The sequence below is a fragment of the Mus pahari genome, chromosome 23, assembly GCF_900095145.1.
Source record: "Mus pahari chromosome 23, PAHARI_EIJ_v1.1, whole genome shotgun sequence".
In the NCBI taxonomy this organism is placed as follows: Eukaryota; Metazoa; Chordata; class Mammalia; order Rodentia; family Muridae; genus Mus; species Mus pahari.
Window position 1 is genome coordinate 11,416,103 of NC_034612.1, and position 19,493 is coordinate 11,435,595.

Sequence of the window (19,493 nt, forward strand, 5' to 3'; positions counted from 1 at the left end):
CCAGGGTTACACACAGAAACCCTGTCTCGAAAAACAAACAAACAAAAAAACACTCTGTCTGTACTCGGATGTGTAGAACTTCTGCTTTCAGGCTGTGCAACACACTGAGGCTAAGTTCCAAGGGAAAACGACTCTACGACATGTCCATACAAGTCAACAACTGCTGTCTGCCGGCACACAAGGATGTATGAAGTGATAAATCATTCATTTAGTGTGACTAACGATGCTCCCTGCCTGTGACTATCAAAGCAGAGACGGTACTCATGAATGTACCTGTTGCACCGGGTATAACCCCTCACACGGCACTGTACAGCGTGCCCCCATTTTGGCCAATCACTTGTCATGAGCCTTATCTAAGAAACTGGCTGAAGTGAAAGATTGTTCTGAGACTCATCCAAGTGCAACCTCTCTATCCTGTGGTACTCTGTCCGCTTCAGATCAACAATTGAAATGGCCAGACACCTAGGCCTGTACTGAATGCTGAGCCGGAACAGCTGTGTCTGTGTCTAGTCAGCCCCTACAGGATAGAGATTGTATCAGTTCAACTTCAGGAGAGCTTCCCTGAGCTCTGCAGCATCTGTAACCCCTGTGGCCATTGGTATAAATATATCATTGTATGATGGTGATGTGTGATCTAAGAGTTAATACTATTCACTAATCCTGGCATTAAAGGACCCATGATTGCTAGGATCTTGAACTCAGAACTACTTGTAAAGTTGCAGCCAATGAAACTGACATAGCCCTGAGAATGTATTTGCATAAGAGGAAATCCAGGTGCTGCTAGATATGACCTTAGAAGAGGAGAGGAAGTTTAACCTGGCTAATGGGCTAAAGGACCTTCTTTGGTGGGGCAGATGGGAAGTACAGGGCTATGTGTGCTGGGACATGCAGGTCTGGGGGAAGGGAGAGTGATCCCACTCCTGCCGATCTCAGGAAGAGGTTTCTGGGATTTGGACATGCTTTGACCCCATTCTTGCTCCTGGATCCAAAGGAAGAAGGATCCTCAACTGAAGAATTGCACCTCCATTAGATTTTCTCCTTTAGATTGGCCCGTGGGTGTATCTGCATTTTCTTGATTGCTAATTGATGTAGGAGGTCCCAGTCCACTGTGGGCGGTTCCATTCCTAGGTAGGAGGGCCAGAGCTATATAAAAAATGTGGCTAGCTGACAACGCACCTGGCAGTAACCTAGTAAGAAGTTGTTCCTTAATGGTTTCTGTTCAAGTTCTTGCCTTTGAGTTTCTGCCTTGGCTTCCCTAGATAATGCACTGTAAAGTATAAGATGAACTGAACCCGTACATCTCAAATTGTCTTTAGTCATGATGTTATTCACAGGGACAGAAAGCCAACTAATATACCTTATAAAGAATTTAGCTAGTCTGGGCTACAGAGTAAGTTTCAGGACAGCCAGGGCTACACAGAGAAACTGAAGTCTCAAGAAACAAACATAAGGGCTGGAGAGATGGCTCAACGGTTAAGAGCACTGAGTGTTCTTTCAGAGGTCCTGAGTTCAAATCCCAGCAACCACATGGTAGCTCACAACCATCTGTCACGAGACCTGATTCCTTCTTCTGGAGTGTCTGAAGACAGCTACAGAGTACTTGCATACAATAAATAAATCTTTTAAAAAAAAGAAACAAACATAAAAGAACTTAGCACTATAATTAATTATTGTATATATCCAATAAGTATATGTCATCAAAGATAGCAGGATCCAGTCTTTGGTAAACTTGAGACAAGGAACTCAATGTGTATATATTATACAAAATTATCTTTAAGCCGAACTGCCATCTTCAGGAATTCAGGTGTGCCCAAGTCCAAAAGATGATCTCAGCTGAACTTGTTGAGTGCTAACATTCCTTCCCAGAGGAAGAAATAAGAGCACCATAGGACCCTCACCTGAGTATCCAGCCACTCCTCCCAACCAGTTGTATGCAGTTCTGCCCTAATTGTAGCCTTAGGAAGGAGCTCCAGTACTTGGGCTGGGAAGGACTAGGAAGGAGCGTCCATCTGGCCAGCCACAGGCAAGCTTTCATCCGTGCCGGGTGCAGACCTAGGGTCACCAAGGCTCCCAATCCTAATCCTTCATGTGTGCTTTGTAAGTAACCCTAAGAAACCCATTGGTTCTCCAGGGTAGACTGTGGTGTTTTGTCATTAGAAACTTGTGGCAATGGGAGAAGACATTTTTTTTTTTAAACTTCCCCCACCTCAAGATGAGAATTGAGAATTCTATAGGTGTGTGCGTACGTGTGTTCAGAAAGTTCAGAAAACAAGTTTTGACTTTACCTTAATAAAAGAGAAAGTGAGCTATACAAATTACTAAGGTAAAGGAGAGGGTCTAGGGATGTAGTTCAGTCGGTAGAGGGCTTTTCTAGTGTTCACGAAACCCCGAGTTCCATCTCTAGCACTGCATGATCCCTGTGTGGCACATCCTGTAATCATAATACTAGGGAAGTAGAAGTAGAGAATCAGAAGTTCAGGGTCGTCCGTGACAGCGTAGCTAAAGATCAGCCTGGGAGACGACACATGAAACATTGTCTTAAAAGTAATTTCAAGACTTTAATTCTAGCACATGTAAGGAATAGTCAGAGGGGATCTGAGTTCAAGGCCAGCCTGATCTACAGAGTGAGTTTCAGGACAGCCAGGGCTTTTTGAGACAGAGTTTCTCTGTAGACTTGGCCATTTCTCCAGCCCCCAAGCTGGGTTTGAACTCACAGAGATCCGCCTGCCTCTGCCTCGCCTCTCAAGTTCTGGGATTAAAGTCATGCACCACCTGGTTAGAATTAGATTTTGGAAGAAATGTAGAAAGTGGATTTGTTGGAGGCAGCGTATTGACACCTCTGCTATGAATTGCATTGCAAAAATAATTGCTTTACGGATTGAGTGATGTTCTGATGTGGAAAGTGTACAGGCTCACGCTGGCTGTTGGATGGAGGTAAAAGGAGGGGGCATGCTAACGGAGGCTGCAGCATTAAGCCTGCAAGAGTGGACAAGTGCCACAGTATTTGAGGTCCGCAGAGTCTCCTCAACTGACTTCCCTGGGAGCAATTTCCAAGGCTAACACTTGTGCTCAGGACTGACTTGAGCGTTGTATGGTCCACGGAAATGAATGAGTTTGAAATGGGAATACTTGCAGTTACTGATAGCGTTTGGGTTTTTGGTTGGTGGCTGTGGTGTGGTTCCTTTAGTTTAGGTGTGTGTGTGTGTGTGTGTTGTTTTTGTTTTTGAAGGATTCTATTTGTTGAAGTGTGGACGACGGCTGTGGAAAGGGTCCTGGTACAGAATAGCATAGGGCCTCATTCATGCTATTTCAGAACCAGGACATGTGATGTTCGCACACAGACAGACACTTTATAGTTTGGCCCATAGGTCAGGTATGCCTAGAATCCCCATGCTGTAAAGATTCCTATGCCGGGCAGTGGTGGCACACGCCTTTAAGCCCAGCACTTGAGAGGCAGAGGCAGGCGAATTTCTGAGTTCAAGGCCAGCCTGGTCTACAGAGTGAGTTCCAGGACAGCCAGGGCTATACAGAGAAACCCTGTCTCGAAAAACCAAAAAACAACAACAACAACAAAAAAAACAAAACAAAAAAAGATTCCTATAACCCAATAAAGTCTACAGGAACCGCAAAGCAGGTCCTGCCCATATGGGTTTTGCTGGGAGCCAGGCAGACATCTCCTCAGAGAACACTGAGCTATAGCCAGGCTAGGAACCTGACCTGACCATGCACACATCAAGGGCAGCAGTATGTGTAGGTTTCTACTGGAAACTGGCCTGGAACTTACAGAGGTCTGCCTGCTTCTGCCTCCCGAGTGCTGGGTGGGATTAAAGGCGTGTACAGCTAAATTTGTTATTTTTTAAATTTTATTTGTTATTTATATATGAGTACATTGTTGCTCTCTTCAGATATACTAGAATGGTTGTGAGCCACCATATGGTTGCTGGGAATTGAACTTGGGACCCCTGGAAGAACAGTTAGTGCTTTTAACTGCTGAGCCATCTCTCCAGCCCCAAATTTGTTATTGTATATCATGAAATTTCTTACCAAATTTCAGATACAATCAGTGTAGTTATTCACTCCAAGAGAACACATTAGTCTGGTATGACTTTTTTTTTATATACCCATTTCAGCTCAGTGGTTGTCCAAATCCACAGTCTCTGGGCAGTTCATTATAAAATCCTGCTTCAGATGAATTAGGTCCCTTGATTTCCAGTGGCAAGTTCTACTTCTCAAAAAACATGGCCTACAGGTACACACCAGTAGTCCCAGAACTTGGAGCTGAGGCAGGAATCAGTGGGTTTGAGACCAGTTTGAGCTACATACATACATATATAGATCTCAGAAAAAAAAATCCCCAACAATAAAAATTATTTTTTAATTTCAGAAAATGTTTTCATTGTTACCCAGTTTTCTGTCAAGTTTCCAATTTTTTCATGAAATTTGAAATTTTCCATTGTTTTGTGGTGTTAACCTGAAGATACCATAAAAATTCTTACAATGTAATTTTTCAGCCCAGGAATAATGGATTTCTTTGGAGAAGTTAGATGTGTTCATGTAAGCTTCATCTTTAATTCCCTCTTCCAAATGTCTGTTTTGTGCTTCTAATGTTTGTTTGAGGTTCCCTGCCCCCAGCCAGGGAAAAGGCAAACATCTGTAGGACTCATTATACCATGAATTCCAGCAATGTGACATTTCTTTTGTTCCAAACTTTATTTTATATATATCCCACATACACCATACCATTCATCTTTGCACAGTTGTAGGCTTGGCTTTTTCAAGACCTACTTTAACAAAGGTTCTTAAGTGCTTCCACCTGCCTTCTAGCTCACCTGACACAGGTGGGGAGGAAGACGGTTAATAATAGGACAAGGGGATACAGAGCTGTTTAGAAGTAGTTCTTGGGAGTGATTCCAGTCTTCATTGTCAGCCGTCCAGTCCGCTAGCAAACACCAAACCATTCAGCAGCAACAGCTGGGTCCTTCTCCACTGATGAGCGTGCGTCTGAGGAGGAGGCAAGAAGCCTCAGCACCGTCACGAGACGTTCTGCTGTGTGCACCTCTCCCCGTGAAGTCAGACAGGTGAAGATCGGTGAAGAAAGCGAGGCGAACCAATGCCCAACGCAGACCAGTGCCGTTCACTGTGTGAGGCTGTGTGCAAACATCACATGCCCTCTCGAGCTTCAGCTCTAGCAAAGCTGTCCCAGGCCCTTCCACAGGACCGCTTCCAGGAAAACAACCCCTGTCTGTCTTCAGCAAGACATCATCCTCTCTCATAAGACAGCTTCCAGAAAAACATCTCATCGTACAACTTGGTCTCCAAAGAAGCCAGATATTTCTGTGTCACACTGTTCACAGTCAGTGTTTTCTAGTTTACTCAAGTTTAGCAGCCACTGTTACTACCTTTGTCACACCCAAAGAGAATGTTTGAGTCCATTAGTAGTCACTCTAGTGGGGCAGTATTGGTGCGTGACTTTACTCCTAGCACTGGGGAGACAGAAGCAGACAGATCTCTGAGTTCAAAGCCAGCCTGGTCTCCTGAGTGAGTTCCAGGACAGCCAGGGCTACACACTCCAATTCCTTCCTTAAGTAGCCTTCTAGTTCCAGGCAGGCATGGGTATGCACTTCCTGTCTCTAGAGATTTGCCCGTTTTAGACATTTCTCTTGAATGACACTATACAATCTGTAGCCTTGTGCACCTGATTCTTTCTTCACGTGTGTCAAATTTATAGAATATAACAGCACTTTTTTGTCCGGTTGTATGATTTCCTACATCGTATTTATCAATTCACCAGTTAACGGACATTGAGTTATTTCTGATTTGAAAATTATTGCATTTATTTATATTTGCTTTGGTGTGGCAGTGTGCATGTGCCACAGCGTGTGTGTTAAAGTAGGAAGACATTGGTTTTCCTCTTCCATCCTGCAAGTTCCAGGGATTGATCTCAGGTCATTTGGCTTGGTGGCAAGCCCTTTTACAAAACTAAGTCATTTATACTTTTTGTCTATTATGTTGTTCAGGGTTTTGGAGGGACATGTTTGGGGGGTTTTGGTCATGTACCTAGTAAAGCTGAGATTATACATGGGACTATGGTAGTCCATTAGGAAGCTGCCAAAGTAGGGGCAGGAGAGATGGTTCAGAGGCTGTGAGCACTGCTGCTGCTCTTCCAGAGGATCCTGGTTTTGTTCCGAGTGCCAGCATGGCAGCTTGCAAATACATGCACATGTACACAGGCATATGTAGACAGACACACATGTACACACAGGCACATGCACACACAGACATGTACACGTGCACACAGGCACACACAGACATGTACATGCGCACACAGACATACACAGACATGTACATGTGCACACAGGCATACACAGACATGTACATGTACATACAGGCACATTCCACATGCACACACAGATATGCCCATGCACACACAAGCACATACATACGCACATACACACATGGCCACACAGACATGTACATGCACATACAGGCCCATACACAGGCATATACACACAGACAGGTACATGTACACAGAAACATGCACACAGACACAAATATATGTACACAGACACATGTATGCACACGCGCGCGCACACACACAGGTTCAGGACAATGGCATAGACACTTTAGGAATGTGCCAAAGGGAAAGGTTCTCTGAGGCTGACAGTCAGTAGACTGTTCTCTGAACAATCTAACATTTGTCTTGAGGAACAAAGAAGCCTTTTGTCCAAGAGCATTTTCTTATCATTTTCTTATCACTTGGTGACAGTCATTAGTCTCCACACCCTTAGGAGGTAGACATCATTAGGGACCTCCAAATGTCCCCAAAACTCTTTGCTACCAATCTGTGATGTGGATGCCTCCCAGTGCTTGGATTACCTGTTAAGGCAGTTACTAAAACCTCCCACCAACCAGCATCCGCCCTTCCACTCTAGACTGCACTCTCTCTCTGATATGAACTCCCACCATGCAAGTGATTGCTAAAATAGTCAAGCTCAGCGTGCCTGTGTGACACTTGCCAGGCTCTGGGCTCAGTCCCCAGCACTTAGACACAAGAGAGATGTTGCAGAACATGTGAAAGTATAGTTAAAGCAATGAGAGCTTTTGAGTTCCTCTTCCCGGCTCTGTCAGCTCTGTCCACAGGCTGTCCTGTACACTGTCACCCTATCCAGACTGTGTTCGTGGTACTCAGGCCACTGCCACTGCCACTGTGATATAAGCTCCTGGAAGGCTCTGTCTGGACTTTGTCTTTGTGTCTCCCATAACACATTGATTTATACTATATATATATATATATATATATATATATATATATATATATAGTATAACATCTAATGACATCTTCTTAATTTTCACTACTACTAAAACTTTAATTGAATGTGCTATCTTCCTTAATCATTATGTCCCCAAACAGGGACAAGTTTTAACAGATCTCTGTTTTACCCCATTTCTTTCTCTTCCTTTTTTCTCTGTTCCATTTCTCTTTTGCAAGTTTATTTTTTAATTATGAAAATGCTCTCTGCCTTTTATTGCTCCAGCCTCTTGCTTGCTTGCTTTATTTATATATTTATTTATGTATTTATTTATTTGCATCACAGTTGCTGCCCCTCCAGGTTCCCCCTCCTACAAAGTGCTTCCCCTTTGCCTCTGAGAGGGTGGGGGCCCCCTGGGTATGTCCCCAGCCTGGCACATCAAGTCTTCAGGATTAGGCATCCTCTCTCACTGAGGCAGGACAAGGCAGCCCTCTGCTACATATGCGTTGGGCACTTCGGGCCGGCCAGTGTATGCTCTTTGGTACAACTTGGTTTCTTCTGTCACTTGCTTCTTCTATTTTTGGCTTTGTCCTTGGCCCTTCAGCCTCCTGCCCTTAAGGTCCAGGGCAGGATAGGATGGGGTGGAGCCTCAGCTGAGGTATGGGGTGGAGCTACCTGTTCACAGCCTGACTGAGAAGGGCCTGGGCTTGGAGGGCAGCGGGAACTGAAGTCTTTATGGCCTTCCCCCTGGAGACCAGCCGCCTGGAAGGCAGATGGGAGCCTGTAAGGTCAAAAGCTGACTCCCACCCCATTTCTGCTCCCTTCTTCCTCTCTGTTGCGTGTTTTGCTCACAGTGGCGCTCTCCTTACTAATGCCTGTCCCCCTCCTCATCATTTCCCTTCTTTTCTGTCTTGTTACCTGTCTGTTGGTCAGCCCCATGTGGTGTTCTCATTGGTCCTCAGACAAGTGCCGTCTGTCTGTCCTCGGACGCTAGCCTTTCCTCTCTGTTCACTGCTTGGTCCCAGAGTTTCCTCAACTTGGCTTTCTTGTTCAGTCTGCTCTGCTCTCTGCTGTTTCTCTCACCGTTTGAGTGTTTTATAAGGACTTAGGTGGAGGGCAGCACAGGCCCTGCCTTCCTCCACAGGCCTGTTCAGGCTCCACTACTTGAAGGTCTGTGCTGAAGAAATGGTTAATAAATACTGAAAGGGAAATTAGGTTGAACATTAAATGTAAGAGACTGACTCTCTCTCTCTCTCTCTCTCTCTCTCTCCCCCTTTCTCCCTCTCCCTCCCTCCCTCCTTTAGCTTTTTCCTGCAATACAGTGGATACAGTTTGCTGTGGCTACTCTGAGGTATGTTTTTTTTAAGTCTCATATGACTCTTGAGATCTCCTGACCAGTCTGGAGAGCTGTTCAGCTTTCCCCGTAGTCCTGCTCCTGAAGATGGCCGTCTACTTTTTAGTTAGAAGTTCTTGCCTATGTTGATCGTTCCTGACTAGTAAACTCGAGGTCTGGGAAGATGTCTTGGTGGATAAAGTGCTTGTTTCTGGAGCATGAAGCCCAGGTTGGGATCCCCAGCACCCACATGGCAAGCTGGGTGTGTTGTTTCCAACCTGTTAGCTCAGCTTTGGGATGCAGAGACGGGGTGGGAGCTAGCCAGTCCGTGAATCTGAGAGCTTCTGGTTCACCAAGGGAGCACAGCTCAGAAACTCAGGTGGAGCGTGATGGGGGCTGGCAGCAGCCTCCCTCTTCTGACTGCTCACCACACCTGTACCCAGGAACAGGAACCAGAGGGAGGGAGGGGAGGAAAGCCATCGTCTGAAGTGAGGACTGGCTCAGGCAGCCTGCAGCAGGTGTTTGCTTCAGTACTGCGTGTGGTAAACGCTGAAAGACAACATGGTGGCTCACATCTAATCCCAGCACTTGGGGACTGAGGCAGGAGGATCACTGAGTTTGAGGCCAGCCTGGTCTGCACAGTGGGTTCCAGGCCATCCGGAGAGAAATTGGAAGGGTAGTGAGAATATGGGCACTGCCCAAAACAAGCTGGCATGCAAATCTACAAAGGCACTCTAAAGTAAAAACGTGTGTGGTATATTTTATATCAACTGTGTCAATAAACGTTAAAAGTCAGAGTCTCATGGCTGTGATGTAATGGTCGTGGTCTGTGTCTCAGTGTTATAGGTTCCAGTTCACTTCTCACCTACATTGCGTTCCAGAGCCCACAGAAGTCTGCAGAGGTGAGCCGTCTCTTTCTGCTGAGTTTGACCTGTTAGTGACTTAGCCTTCAAAGCAAGTGCCAGGAAAGCAGCTGCCTGTGCACAGTGGAATAATTTTATGCCGTACTTATAAAGCCCTCATTATTATAGACGGGATTGTTTCCCCTGTTCAGAGGCAGGGCTGCAGCTAGACCCCTCAGTTACTTGAGATTAGCTGTAAGTGTGGGTCTCTTGAGTACTGTGAATTGTTAAGAATAAGGAAGCTGCTGTCTGAAGTCTGGGGCCAGAACTGGGACTAAGTGTGCTGAGGCCCTCCTCCAGGTGAGCAGTTTGTGCGCATGTGTGTATGTGTGTGTGTCTGTCTCTGTCTCTGTCTGTCTGTCTCTCTCTCCCTCCCTCCCTCCCTCTCTGCCTCCCTCTCCCCCCATCTTTCTCTGTGTTTGTTGGGTTTAAGACAAGGTATCTGTACATTATCAATTCTAAAACTGTGGGTTGTAATCCCTTGGGGATCCATGACCCTTTCACAGGGTCATCAAAGACCATCTGCAAATCAGGTATTTACATTACTATTCATAACAGTAGCAAAATGACAGTTATGAAGTAGCAATGAAATAATGTTACTGTTGGGGGTCACCACAACATGAGGAACTGTATTAAAGGGTCCCAGCGTTAGGAAGGTTGAGAACCACTGGTCTTACACAGCCCTGGCTGTCCTGGAATTCAGTCTGTAGACCAGGCTGGCTTCAAACTCACTAAACTCCTGCCTCTGTCTCCAGAATGCTGGGACTAAAGGTGTGTACCGCCATGCCTGGCTTAGGTGAGCTTTCTGATCTTGACCTTGGGAGAATCACTGGCGTGATTCAAGAGTCCTTTGAAGACTTGGCTCCTTGAAGTACACTTGTTTGTTGTCCTGTCCTCCTAAGCAATTACAGTTCTGGAAAATAAATCCTTGATGAAAATAATCACACCAAAATGATAAAGTTAAAATCTTCCTGTTGGACATAACACACACACACACACACACACACACACACACAGTGCTGGCAAGAGTGGTCTACTTGATAGTGCAATAAAGACCTTAAAAGACAGGGGACAATTATTGCTGTAGTCAGGCAAAATGGCACAGAATTAGCCACAATGTGGTTGAATCTGTAAGTGGAGAGTTTCTGATTTAGCCTATTACACATATGAGGAAACTGAGGCCCAAGTTATGTAGCAGACAGCAGAGCAAGGCTTTTCAGAACACCGATTCGCTCTGAGTTAAACAAATGTAGTATTTATTATAGACTAGGCATATTTTTGTCAGTGCTTTAAACTCTAATATTTCTTTGTCAGTCTTGTTATGAATCCCAGGTAGTCTTGCTGTATTCTGGGTAGCTTCCAATTCTTGATTCTCCTGCCTCTGTCTACTGAGTACTGGGAATGCCAGCTTGTCCTGCCACCCCTACCTACATACCTGGTTAATAGATTTCAGATTTCAAGTTAGCTTGTTAAGTAGAGCAGGGAAATCTGTAGAGAATAAAGTGCATCTAATTTATAGTCCATTTAGTGCATCTAATTTATAGTCCATTTAGAGAGAACTGCCATTTTACAATATCTTACATCCATGACCACTGCCTAGTTCTTAGATTTTTCTCTGGTGTGTCTCCATAAACATTTTATATTTGGTATATAGAATAATCAGTAAAGATGCCAGCTGGTACACATAATTAATCCCAGAACTGAGGAGGCAAAGGCAGGTGGAGGCCAGTGTGATCTACATAGCAAGTTTCAGGTCACCCAGGGCTACAGAGTGAGACCCTATTTCAAAAAATAGCTAACTAACACGTAATAAAATAGAGTGATGAGAGACTGTTGGAACCAGGGAGACACAGAGACACTAAAGCAGCTGAGGGCTCAGGGAGGGTTCAGTGAGCAAGATGGCATGCTGTGCAGGCCAGAGGCCCTGAGTTCAGATCCTGGTGCTCAGGTAGAAGGTGGGGCATGGTCATGTGCATGCCTGTACCACAGTAGTGTGGTATCTGGAAACAAGAGCATTGTGAGCGTTGATGGCCGTCAGCCTAATGTGGACAGTGAGGGACACTGTCTTGACAATCGAGGTGGGGACTGGAAGAGCAGGAGTCCCCTTCAGGCACAGGACACACTTCCTCCAATGTGAGCACATGGGTAGACATGCCATATTCACACAGATACATATAAAACAAGAAACAATAAAGACTTCATCAGTGTAGTCAGAAGGCAAAGGCAACATACACACACTCACACAAATATATGCCGGTATGATATATATACACGCATCATATTGGCATTCCCCCTCAACTCCATCTGTAAGCATACAGCTCATGACATCATTGACCTGTTGCACTTACGTTACAGCTCGACTGTAAAGCTTCACCTCTCTGCTCTATCTTCAGCCCTGTGGCTGAGGAAGGAGCGTCCTGTGGGTGAGAGCCCTCCGAGTCCAGCACACAGATGCCTTCCTATCTGGAGTCCTTTTTTTTTTTACATTCTCCATAGTCAAGCAATGACAGAAGCCCTAGCAGAGTGACACCCAGGTTTATACTCAAAGCATAAAATGTAAAGGTAATTTGTATGTTCTCCTAGGTACATCACTGAACTAAATTAAGATTTTGTGGCTTTTGACAGATAAAGCCACTCTTGTACCTGAGCTGCTCTGACCTGCTCCTGGGAATTTGCTGGCTCATAAAGGCACTTCTCTATGGAACTGCAGCAGCCCACAAGGACAGCATCTGCTATAACCTACAGACCGCGGGAGAGGTGAGCGCCCCTAGACAGCCAACACCTCACCATTCAGATCTAAGCACAGATCAGATCAGACAATGGACACACAGACCCATTGCCTGTTGTCACACTTTGATACAACTGCAAAGGTGGACATCGTGCCTCACATATTTAATCCCAGCACAGGAGGATTTCTGAGCTCGAGGCCAGCCTGGTCTACAGAGTGTGTTCCAGGACAGCCAGGGCTACACAGAGAAACCCTATATCAAAAAAAGAAGGAAAAAAAAAGGAAAAAGAAAAGAAAAGAAGGAAGGAAGGAAAACCCTTTCTCAAAAAATAAGTCCAAAAAGGGCAAAACAAAACATTTCTAATAATTTTTGAAAATTCAGAAAGATGTACAACACAAAACTGCCCACACATAGTCATATAAATTTATATATTACAATACTTTTCAGAATTTTTTCTTTGTATATGTTTTATAAAATAACAGATTAATGTTTTGGGGTTGTTTTGCTTTGTTTCTTTGTTTCAAGACAGGGTTTCTCTGTGTAGCCCTGGCTGTTGAACCTCACTCTGTAGACCAGGCTGGTCTTGAACTCTTAGAGATCTGCCTGCCTCTGTCTCCCAAGTGCTGGGACTAAAGGTGTGCATCACCAAAGTTGGCTCAGGATTACCTTGGTGTTTTCCCTCTCCTCTCCCCCTCCCCTTCCCCTCCCCTTCTCTTCCCCTCTCCTCCCCTCCCCTGCCCCTCCCCCTTGCTTTTGAGATTATGGGGTCTCTTTTTTCTTTTAAAATTTATTTATTCTTTTTATCTCATGTATATAGATTTTCTTTTGCCTATTTGTATGTATGTGTACCATGTGCATTGTATGCTTGGTACCCAAGACAACCAGGTGTTTGATCCCCTAGAACTGGAGTTAGATGGTTGTAAACCACACTGTAGGTTTAGGACCTGAGTGCTGGTCCTCTATCTCTCCAGCCCTTCATTTAAATAGTGTTTGTTTGTTTGAGACAGGGTTTCCCTATGTAGTCCTGGCTGTCCTGGAACACTCCACCCCTACTCACTCTCGCTGTAGACCAGTCTGGCCTCGAGCTCAGAGTCATTTAAGTAGTTAACAACCACTGGATCCTTTGATTTAAGATGACTGATGGCCTTCAAGCTCAGTCCACATTGGCATTGAAACCAGGAGTCCCTATGTACATGTTCTAATCTAGTTGCTGCTATGTGTCTTGAAACAGGCCATGAGTCAGAACATTACAGTCTGTTCTCTGCCAGCGTGCACAGCAGCTCTCCACACGAGTGTGAGGGTTGGCTGGAACATTACAGTCCATTCTCTGCCAGTGTACACACCAGCTCTCCACACGAGTGAGGGTTGACTGGCTAGTTCTCATGTTTACAGTTCTGGCTCAGTTTCCTGTTCATTGGGTTGCCTAGGGCATGTCTTTTGTAAACACAGTTTTATATGTATAGTTCTGCAGAGCATGGTGGCCACGGGACTGTGAGCTAGAGGACAGCTCATTCATGTCATGGCCGGGAGGCGCGGGGCCACCAGGCACCAGCCTTTCTGCCTCTCCCTGCTCCTCCATCCCTACCCGTTGTCCCAGTCAGTGTTCTGTCCCTGTGAAGAGACACAGTGACCACAGAGGAAAGCAGTTAACTGGGGCTGGCTTACAGCTCAGAGGTTGAATTCATTATAAGCATGGCAGGATAAGGTGGCAGGCAGACATGGCAGTGCTGGAGAAGGAACCGAGAGTTGTACATCTGGATCAGCGGGCAGCAGGATAGACTATGAGCCACTAGACCTGGATTGAGCTAAGACCTCAAAGCCGGCCCCCAGTGTCACGCTTCTTACAAGAACACCACACCTACTCCAACAAGACCACACCTCCTAATCCTTGCCAAGTAGTGCCACTCCCTAATGACCAGCCATTCAAAACTACGAGTGTGTGGGTGTCCCCTTCTCACATGGACTGTAGATTAGGGGTGACAGCGTGAGAAGACAGAGCAGAGCCCACAACATTCTATACACTTACAAATGGATACCAAGGTGCTGGGGGCGGGAAGCCTCTCTTCACTGTCTGCATGATAGTCCGAGCCCGCGGGGCCAGTCATATCTACATGCCTTTCACCCTGACACCCGCACATCAGCACACTCATCAGACATCCCAAGCACACGGCACACCGGCTTCTGAGGAGAGAGAAATGCCTCTCTCGGTTGTCTCAACAGTTCTCTGCCCACACCGCCACTCATGAGCAGGTGGCATTCGTTAAGAACCAGGCCAAGCTAGTGATGACACAGAAGTCAGACCATGTCTCCCTTCCCACACCCTCCCCAGCCTCTGCCACAGTGACAAGGACCACTATACCCTGAGGGCCATCCCATTCATCCCCTTTCTTCCTGGATGCCTGATTACTCCTAGCATCTGACTCCATCTGAAGCATTCACCCCCAGTGACTGAACTAGAGCTACTTCGTAGCAATGGTAGAGCCAGGAAAGTGGGTAGAGTCAATGTGGTTAATATCTTTTTTCCCCCATATATACATCTCTATATTTATATAAGATGCAGGCATGGGGAGGTAGGGAGGGGCACTGGCTCTCCATGGGCCCCACATCCAATCACCCCCCTACAGAAGCAGCAAGGGCGTTACATGTAGCAGCTTGAGAGGGAGAGGGTGAGGCCTGGGCTCCTCAGGGTAACTAGCCCTTGAGTCTTAGGAATGGTCTGTCGGGGGAAATGGGGTGGGGTTCCAACAAGATGAATAGAGCAGAGCTTAGCCCACATCCCTACTCAGGGCCCTCCACCCCTCCGTAGCACAGGTCCTAGAGTGGTCATAGCCCCTCCATTCCAAAATGGTCTACCACAGCCGAGGCTAGCAAGGGTAGATAAAGACACGGCAGCAGAGATCAGCTCTGGGGCCACCTCATCACGGGGCCATGGGGAGATCGGGCAGGGGATTGGAGTAGGAGAAGCCTGCTTGAAGCAGGAGACACCAGCACAGTGAGAGAAGGCGGCCAGGCATACCCTTGGTCCAGCCTGGGTTTCCGGGGTCTGAGTTGAGCAGAGTTCAATGATACAGTTAAGGTCCTCCTGGGATGGGGAACCCAGGATACTAGAATGTGGTTGGGCCGGTCCAGGTAGTGCTTGCTGGGGAGGACAGAATGCAGCCCATAGGCCAGGTGTCAGTGGATTTGGGATAGCCCTTGGAGTTAAGCATGATCTCTGGGGCTCAGAACCAGTGCGTGGCCATGTACTCCATCAGAAAGCCAGTGTGGCCATGCTCAGGGTCAGCAATCCGGGCCCGGCCAAAATCACACATCTTAAGGTCGCAGGTGGTATTGATAAGCAGATAGGAGGGTTCAGGTCCTGGTGCAGCACTTTGGCTGCGGGTATGTATTTGAGGCCCCGGAGGATCTGGGAGAGGATGCAGCAGGTGTGGTCACTGCTCGGCGTGCTCGGCGGCTGGCTCTTAAGCAGCTTGCACAGGTCTGTCTCCATGAGGTCCTGGACAGTGTAAGCGTCTATCATGGCTTCCAGGATGGGCGCTCTGAGGATGTCTCGGATGCCTGTGACATTCTCATGGCGGAATCGCAGCAAGATCTGGATCTCCCTCCGTGTGCGCTGACAGTAGGTTTGATGCTCAGAGGGGCTGATCTTGATGGCCACTCTGGTCTTGCGCACGTGATCATAAACTGAGTTGACCATGCCGTACACGCCCTCGCTGATGTACTGCAGCTACGTGTAGCGTGGGCCCATGTCGAGCGGCTGCGCCTTCACCACCTCCACCTCCTCTGGGGCCACCGAAACGAGCCCAGCAGTTCCCCTGGGCTCCCTGCCCCTGCTGCCACCACCACCTCCGCAGTCTCGGCCGCCATCTCCACTCCTCCCGCCTCCTGTGGCTAATATCTTAGCGAGGGTTTCTGTGCTGTGAAGAAACACAGTGACCACAGCAACTGTTACAAAGGAGAGCATTTGGCTGGGGCTGGCTTACAGTTGAGAGGGTTAGTGCCTTATCAGGATGGCTGGGAGCCTGGTGGCACACAGGAAGATATGGTGCTGGAGAGGTAGCTGAGAGCTCTACATCTGCATTGGCAGGCAGCAGGTGTTTGATGCCTCCAGTGTTTGAAACCTTAAGGCCCACCCCCAGTGACACACTTCCTCCAACAAGGCCACGCTTCCCAATAGTGCCGCTCTGTGTGGGTTCATGGGTGCTGAACCCACCACACCCGACTTCAGGTCTGTCCCCACCCCATCTATGAGCTTCGGTTGTCTGAAGGTATCAATCACCCTCCATTCTCCAACTTTCCCTCACCACGTACCACCCTGCCTGTCCCCAGTACTTGGCCTGGCTTTATAGAGCTGAGGATTAGCCACGGGTCTGCCTCACTCTGGCCTGTTTTATGATGCACACAGCTGTGACAGGTCCGGATTTTAGAGTCGGAGTTAGCCTACCCATGTCTCCTCCTGCCTCGTAGGTGAGGAGACACAATCCAGAGAGGCTGGTTGACCCGGCCAAGGTCATACACCAGTGCTGTGGGGCTGATACCTTGACCCCTAAACCCTTTCTGCGACCCTAAAATACTTTCAAAAGCAACATTCTGGAAGAGAAACTTACCAACTTTTCTTGAGTGAAATTTCCTGAGAGGCAGGGCCGTTATTGGAGGGACACACAGAGGGGGATGAATGTTTTATGCATGGGCCAAACCTGCCACACTGCCACACTGTTCTAAGACTCGGCCTGTCCACGGGCCTGCCACTCCAAAGGGAGAACTCACATCGTCCAGTTTCTCACCACAGGAAAATCGGCAGCGCTGTGCAGTCACAGTGTCTCTAGTGGACCACACTGAGGGTGTGGAAATAAGCGGCCAGCAAAATGACTTCCCTGGCCGGCAAGCCGAGCTCTGACTTGCCCCCCCCCCCCGTCCTATAACACATAAAAGTCCAGTGCAGGAGGACAGACGGGGAAGAGAGGGGCCCAGGCGGCCCTACAAGCTTGCTGACGACTTTGTGTGGGGCAGGTCCTTGGAGTGGGGTTATGGTCACCAGTGGACCGGTTCTTGTCTAGTTTGGCCTAGTCTTCATCCAGGCTTTGGCCATGTTACAGTTTTGGGAGTCAGGGTACTTTAGCCTTCTGAAGTCTCTCCCCAAGGACATCGGAGCCTCCAAGTCCTAGGCTTCCAGGTTTGGCTGTTAGCACCGCCAGCTCAGCTCCCTCTGGGAGGAGACTTAACTTCCTCCCGTGTCATCCTCTGCATGGCCTGGGCTCTGCCACTGCCTTGCATTCACTTTGAGTCGATAGCTACGCTTCTGTCACTCTGCCACTTGCTCATTATCATGTCTCATTTTTCTTGTTTGTTTTCTTTCTTTAAGACAGGGTTTCTCTGTGTAGCCCTGGCTGTCCTGGAACTCACTCTGTAGCCAGGCTGGCCTCACAGAGAGCCACTTGCCTCTGCCTCTTGAGTGCTGGGATTAAAGGTCCCCCCCCCACACACACACAGTGAATTTTCTTTTATTAGCTCATACTTTCAACCTTTTAAAATAATTAGTGGTTGGGTCATAGTTTAATGTTCAGGTTTGAGCTTGCCAGAGTAGAAATTCATATATTCGGACATAAGTTCCTCATGAGCTTCTGTCTCCTGCCTTGATGCTATTGTGTCTCAAGGTCCCCAGCCTCCCTCAGAATGTGCACTGATTCCACTTGTAGGGAACAGGGGCTTGTCCTGGGAAGCTGTGTGACATCTGAGGAGCTCGGTAGTGTCTGGGCGTCATAATTTTATATGTAATACAAATAAATTCCCTGGGAGGTGATATAGTGTCCTCAGTTTTGTATTTTGGTGAATTGAGAACATTTTAAAAAACTGGATGTGGTAACACATGCTTTTAATCTCAGCACTGAGGAGGCAGAGGCAGGTGGATCTCTATGAGTTCTAGGACAGCCTGGTCTACAGAGCAAGTTCCAGGACAGCCCAGGCGGTTATACAGGAAGAAAAAAATTAAAAGCAAGTATTACTTAAGTGTGTGAAATAAGTATCACTTGAGGAAAAAGAAACTTGGTAAAATATGATCTCAAACCTAGGTTCTTGGTGCTGGGGAGATGGCTCAGTGGATGAGAGCATTTGTCCTTACAGATGACCTGGTTCTGTTCCCAGTACATACTGTGGTACCCAACCAGTTCCAAGGCTTCTGGCTTCCCAGGGACCAAGCACAAGTATGGTGGACACAGACGGAAGGCAAAACACACATACACGTAAAAATAAACTCTAGATAGTAAATTTAGCATGATCATCATCATCACCACCGTCCTATGATTGTGGATGCTTTCAGTCTTCTCCTAGACCAGCTCCATTACCAGCCTGTGGATGGCGCTCTTGGGCTAATAAGCAGCTTAAGCTTCAGGACTCCTCAGGCTCTGCCTTGATTGCTTTCCTTCTGTGCCAGAGGAATAGAGGGACATGGGATAGAGATTAGGTTGGTTCACCTTTCGTTTGTGCAGCTCAATCATGTGACCGCTGTGCCCAAACCTGGCTGAGAGAATGGGAGTTGTTCCCGGAGCCCGGGGCTGTGAAGACAGGCTTGGTCCAGCTTGAGTGCCTGGGTCCACTTCACCGAGCTGGAACACAGGAAGTCAACATTGACTCAGACCTCGCCCCCCATACCGGATCTTACTAGGATCCAAGTGCTCAGAGAACCCAGCTGCCAGGAATAATTCTCGTTAGGATCGATAGGATATTTGGGGTTTCCTAAGGGTTATTTCTTTTGTCAACTCAGCCAATCAGTGAACAGGTGTTCTGGTGCCACAGTCAAGTCTGAGTGAGGCGGCTTCTCCTCCTGCAGCATCTCCTCTACTCCATGGTCTGAGCTGCTGAGGTGTCCTCATCAGACTGTGTGCTTGTTTTAAATTGTCCCCTAGGTCAAGCCTGGGGTAGGAACAAATTCTGTGTCTCCTCCCCAAGACCCAAAGCACTGGTGAGCTCTGCTAGGGCCTCTCTTTGGCAGGAACAGCTGCTGTGTAGAAACGGGAGTGGGGGGTGGGGAGGAGGGGCAATGACATCGTCACAGATGGGTGTTCTGAAGTGATGGGTTTCTAGTTCCTGTAAGAGCTAGCAAGCTAATGTAGAGATGTCAGTGTGGGCTGCAAATGGCGTGATGTTTATGACTTAAAGTTTAGAATGTTCGGCTGCATAGTCCTGAACTGACATTCCATTCAGCAATAAACAAGACCGCAATGCTGGGTGGTAGGTGGTGGTGCACGCCTTCAATCCCAGCACTCGGGAGGCAGAGGCAGGT

General features: G+C 47.4%; 1 protein-coding gene and 1 pseudogene across 4 annotated transcripts in view; one reads left to right on the forward strand and one right to left on the reverse strand.

Annotated features, from left to right (window-relative positions):
- Tmem116 (transmembrane protein 116) overlaps window positions 1–19,493 on the forward strand; it is a 39,870-nt gene that overhangs the window by 2,516 nt on the left and 17,861 nt on the right. For 2 of the 3 annotated variants that reach the window (XM_021187219.2, XM_021187220.2), the window contains exons 1-4: window positions 7,951–8,033; window positions 8,555–8,601; window positions 9,422–9,485; window positions 12,111–12,242. In XM_021187219.2, coding sequence (XP_021042878.1) covers window positions 7,986–8,033; window positions 8,555–8,601; window positions 9,422–9,485; window positions 12,111–12,242 — 291 coding nt within the window. In that variant the 5' untranslated portion in view covers window positions 7,951–7,985. Of the gene's footprint in view, window positions 1–7,950; window positions 8,034–8,554; window positions 8,602–9,421; window positions 9,486–12,110; window positions 12,243–19,493 lie in introns of those variants that run through there. The other variant, XM_029533816.1, reaches the window with a different exon arrangement.
- Window positions 14,997–19,493, reverse strand: part of LOC110313108 — a 9,573-nt pseudogene continuing 5,076 nt past the window's right edge. The window contains exons 2-4 of the transcript XR_002380086.1: window positions 18,728–18,816; window positions 16,912–17,049; window positions 14,997–16,159 (exon numbers count right to left, since the gene is read on the reverse strand). The product of XR_002380086.1 is annotated as a mitogen-activated protein kinase 3-like (transcript). The remainder of the gene's footprint in view (window positions 16,160–16,911; window positions 17,050–18,727; window positions 18,817–19,493) is intronic.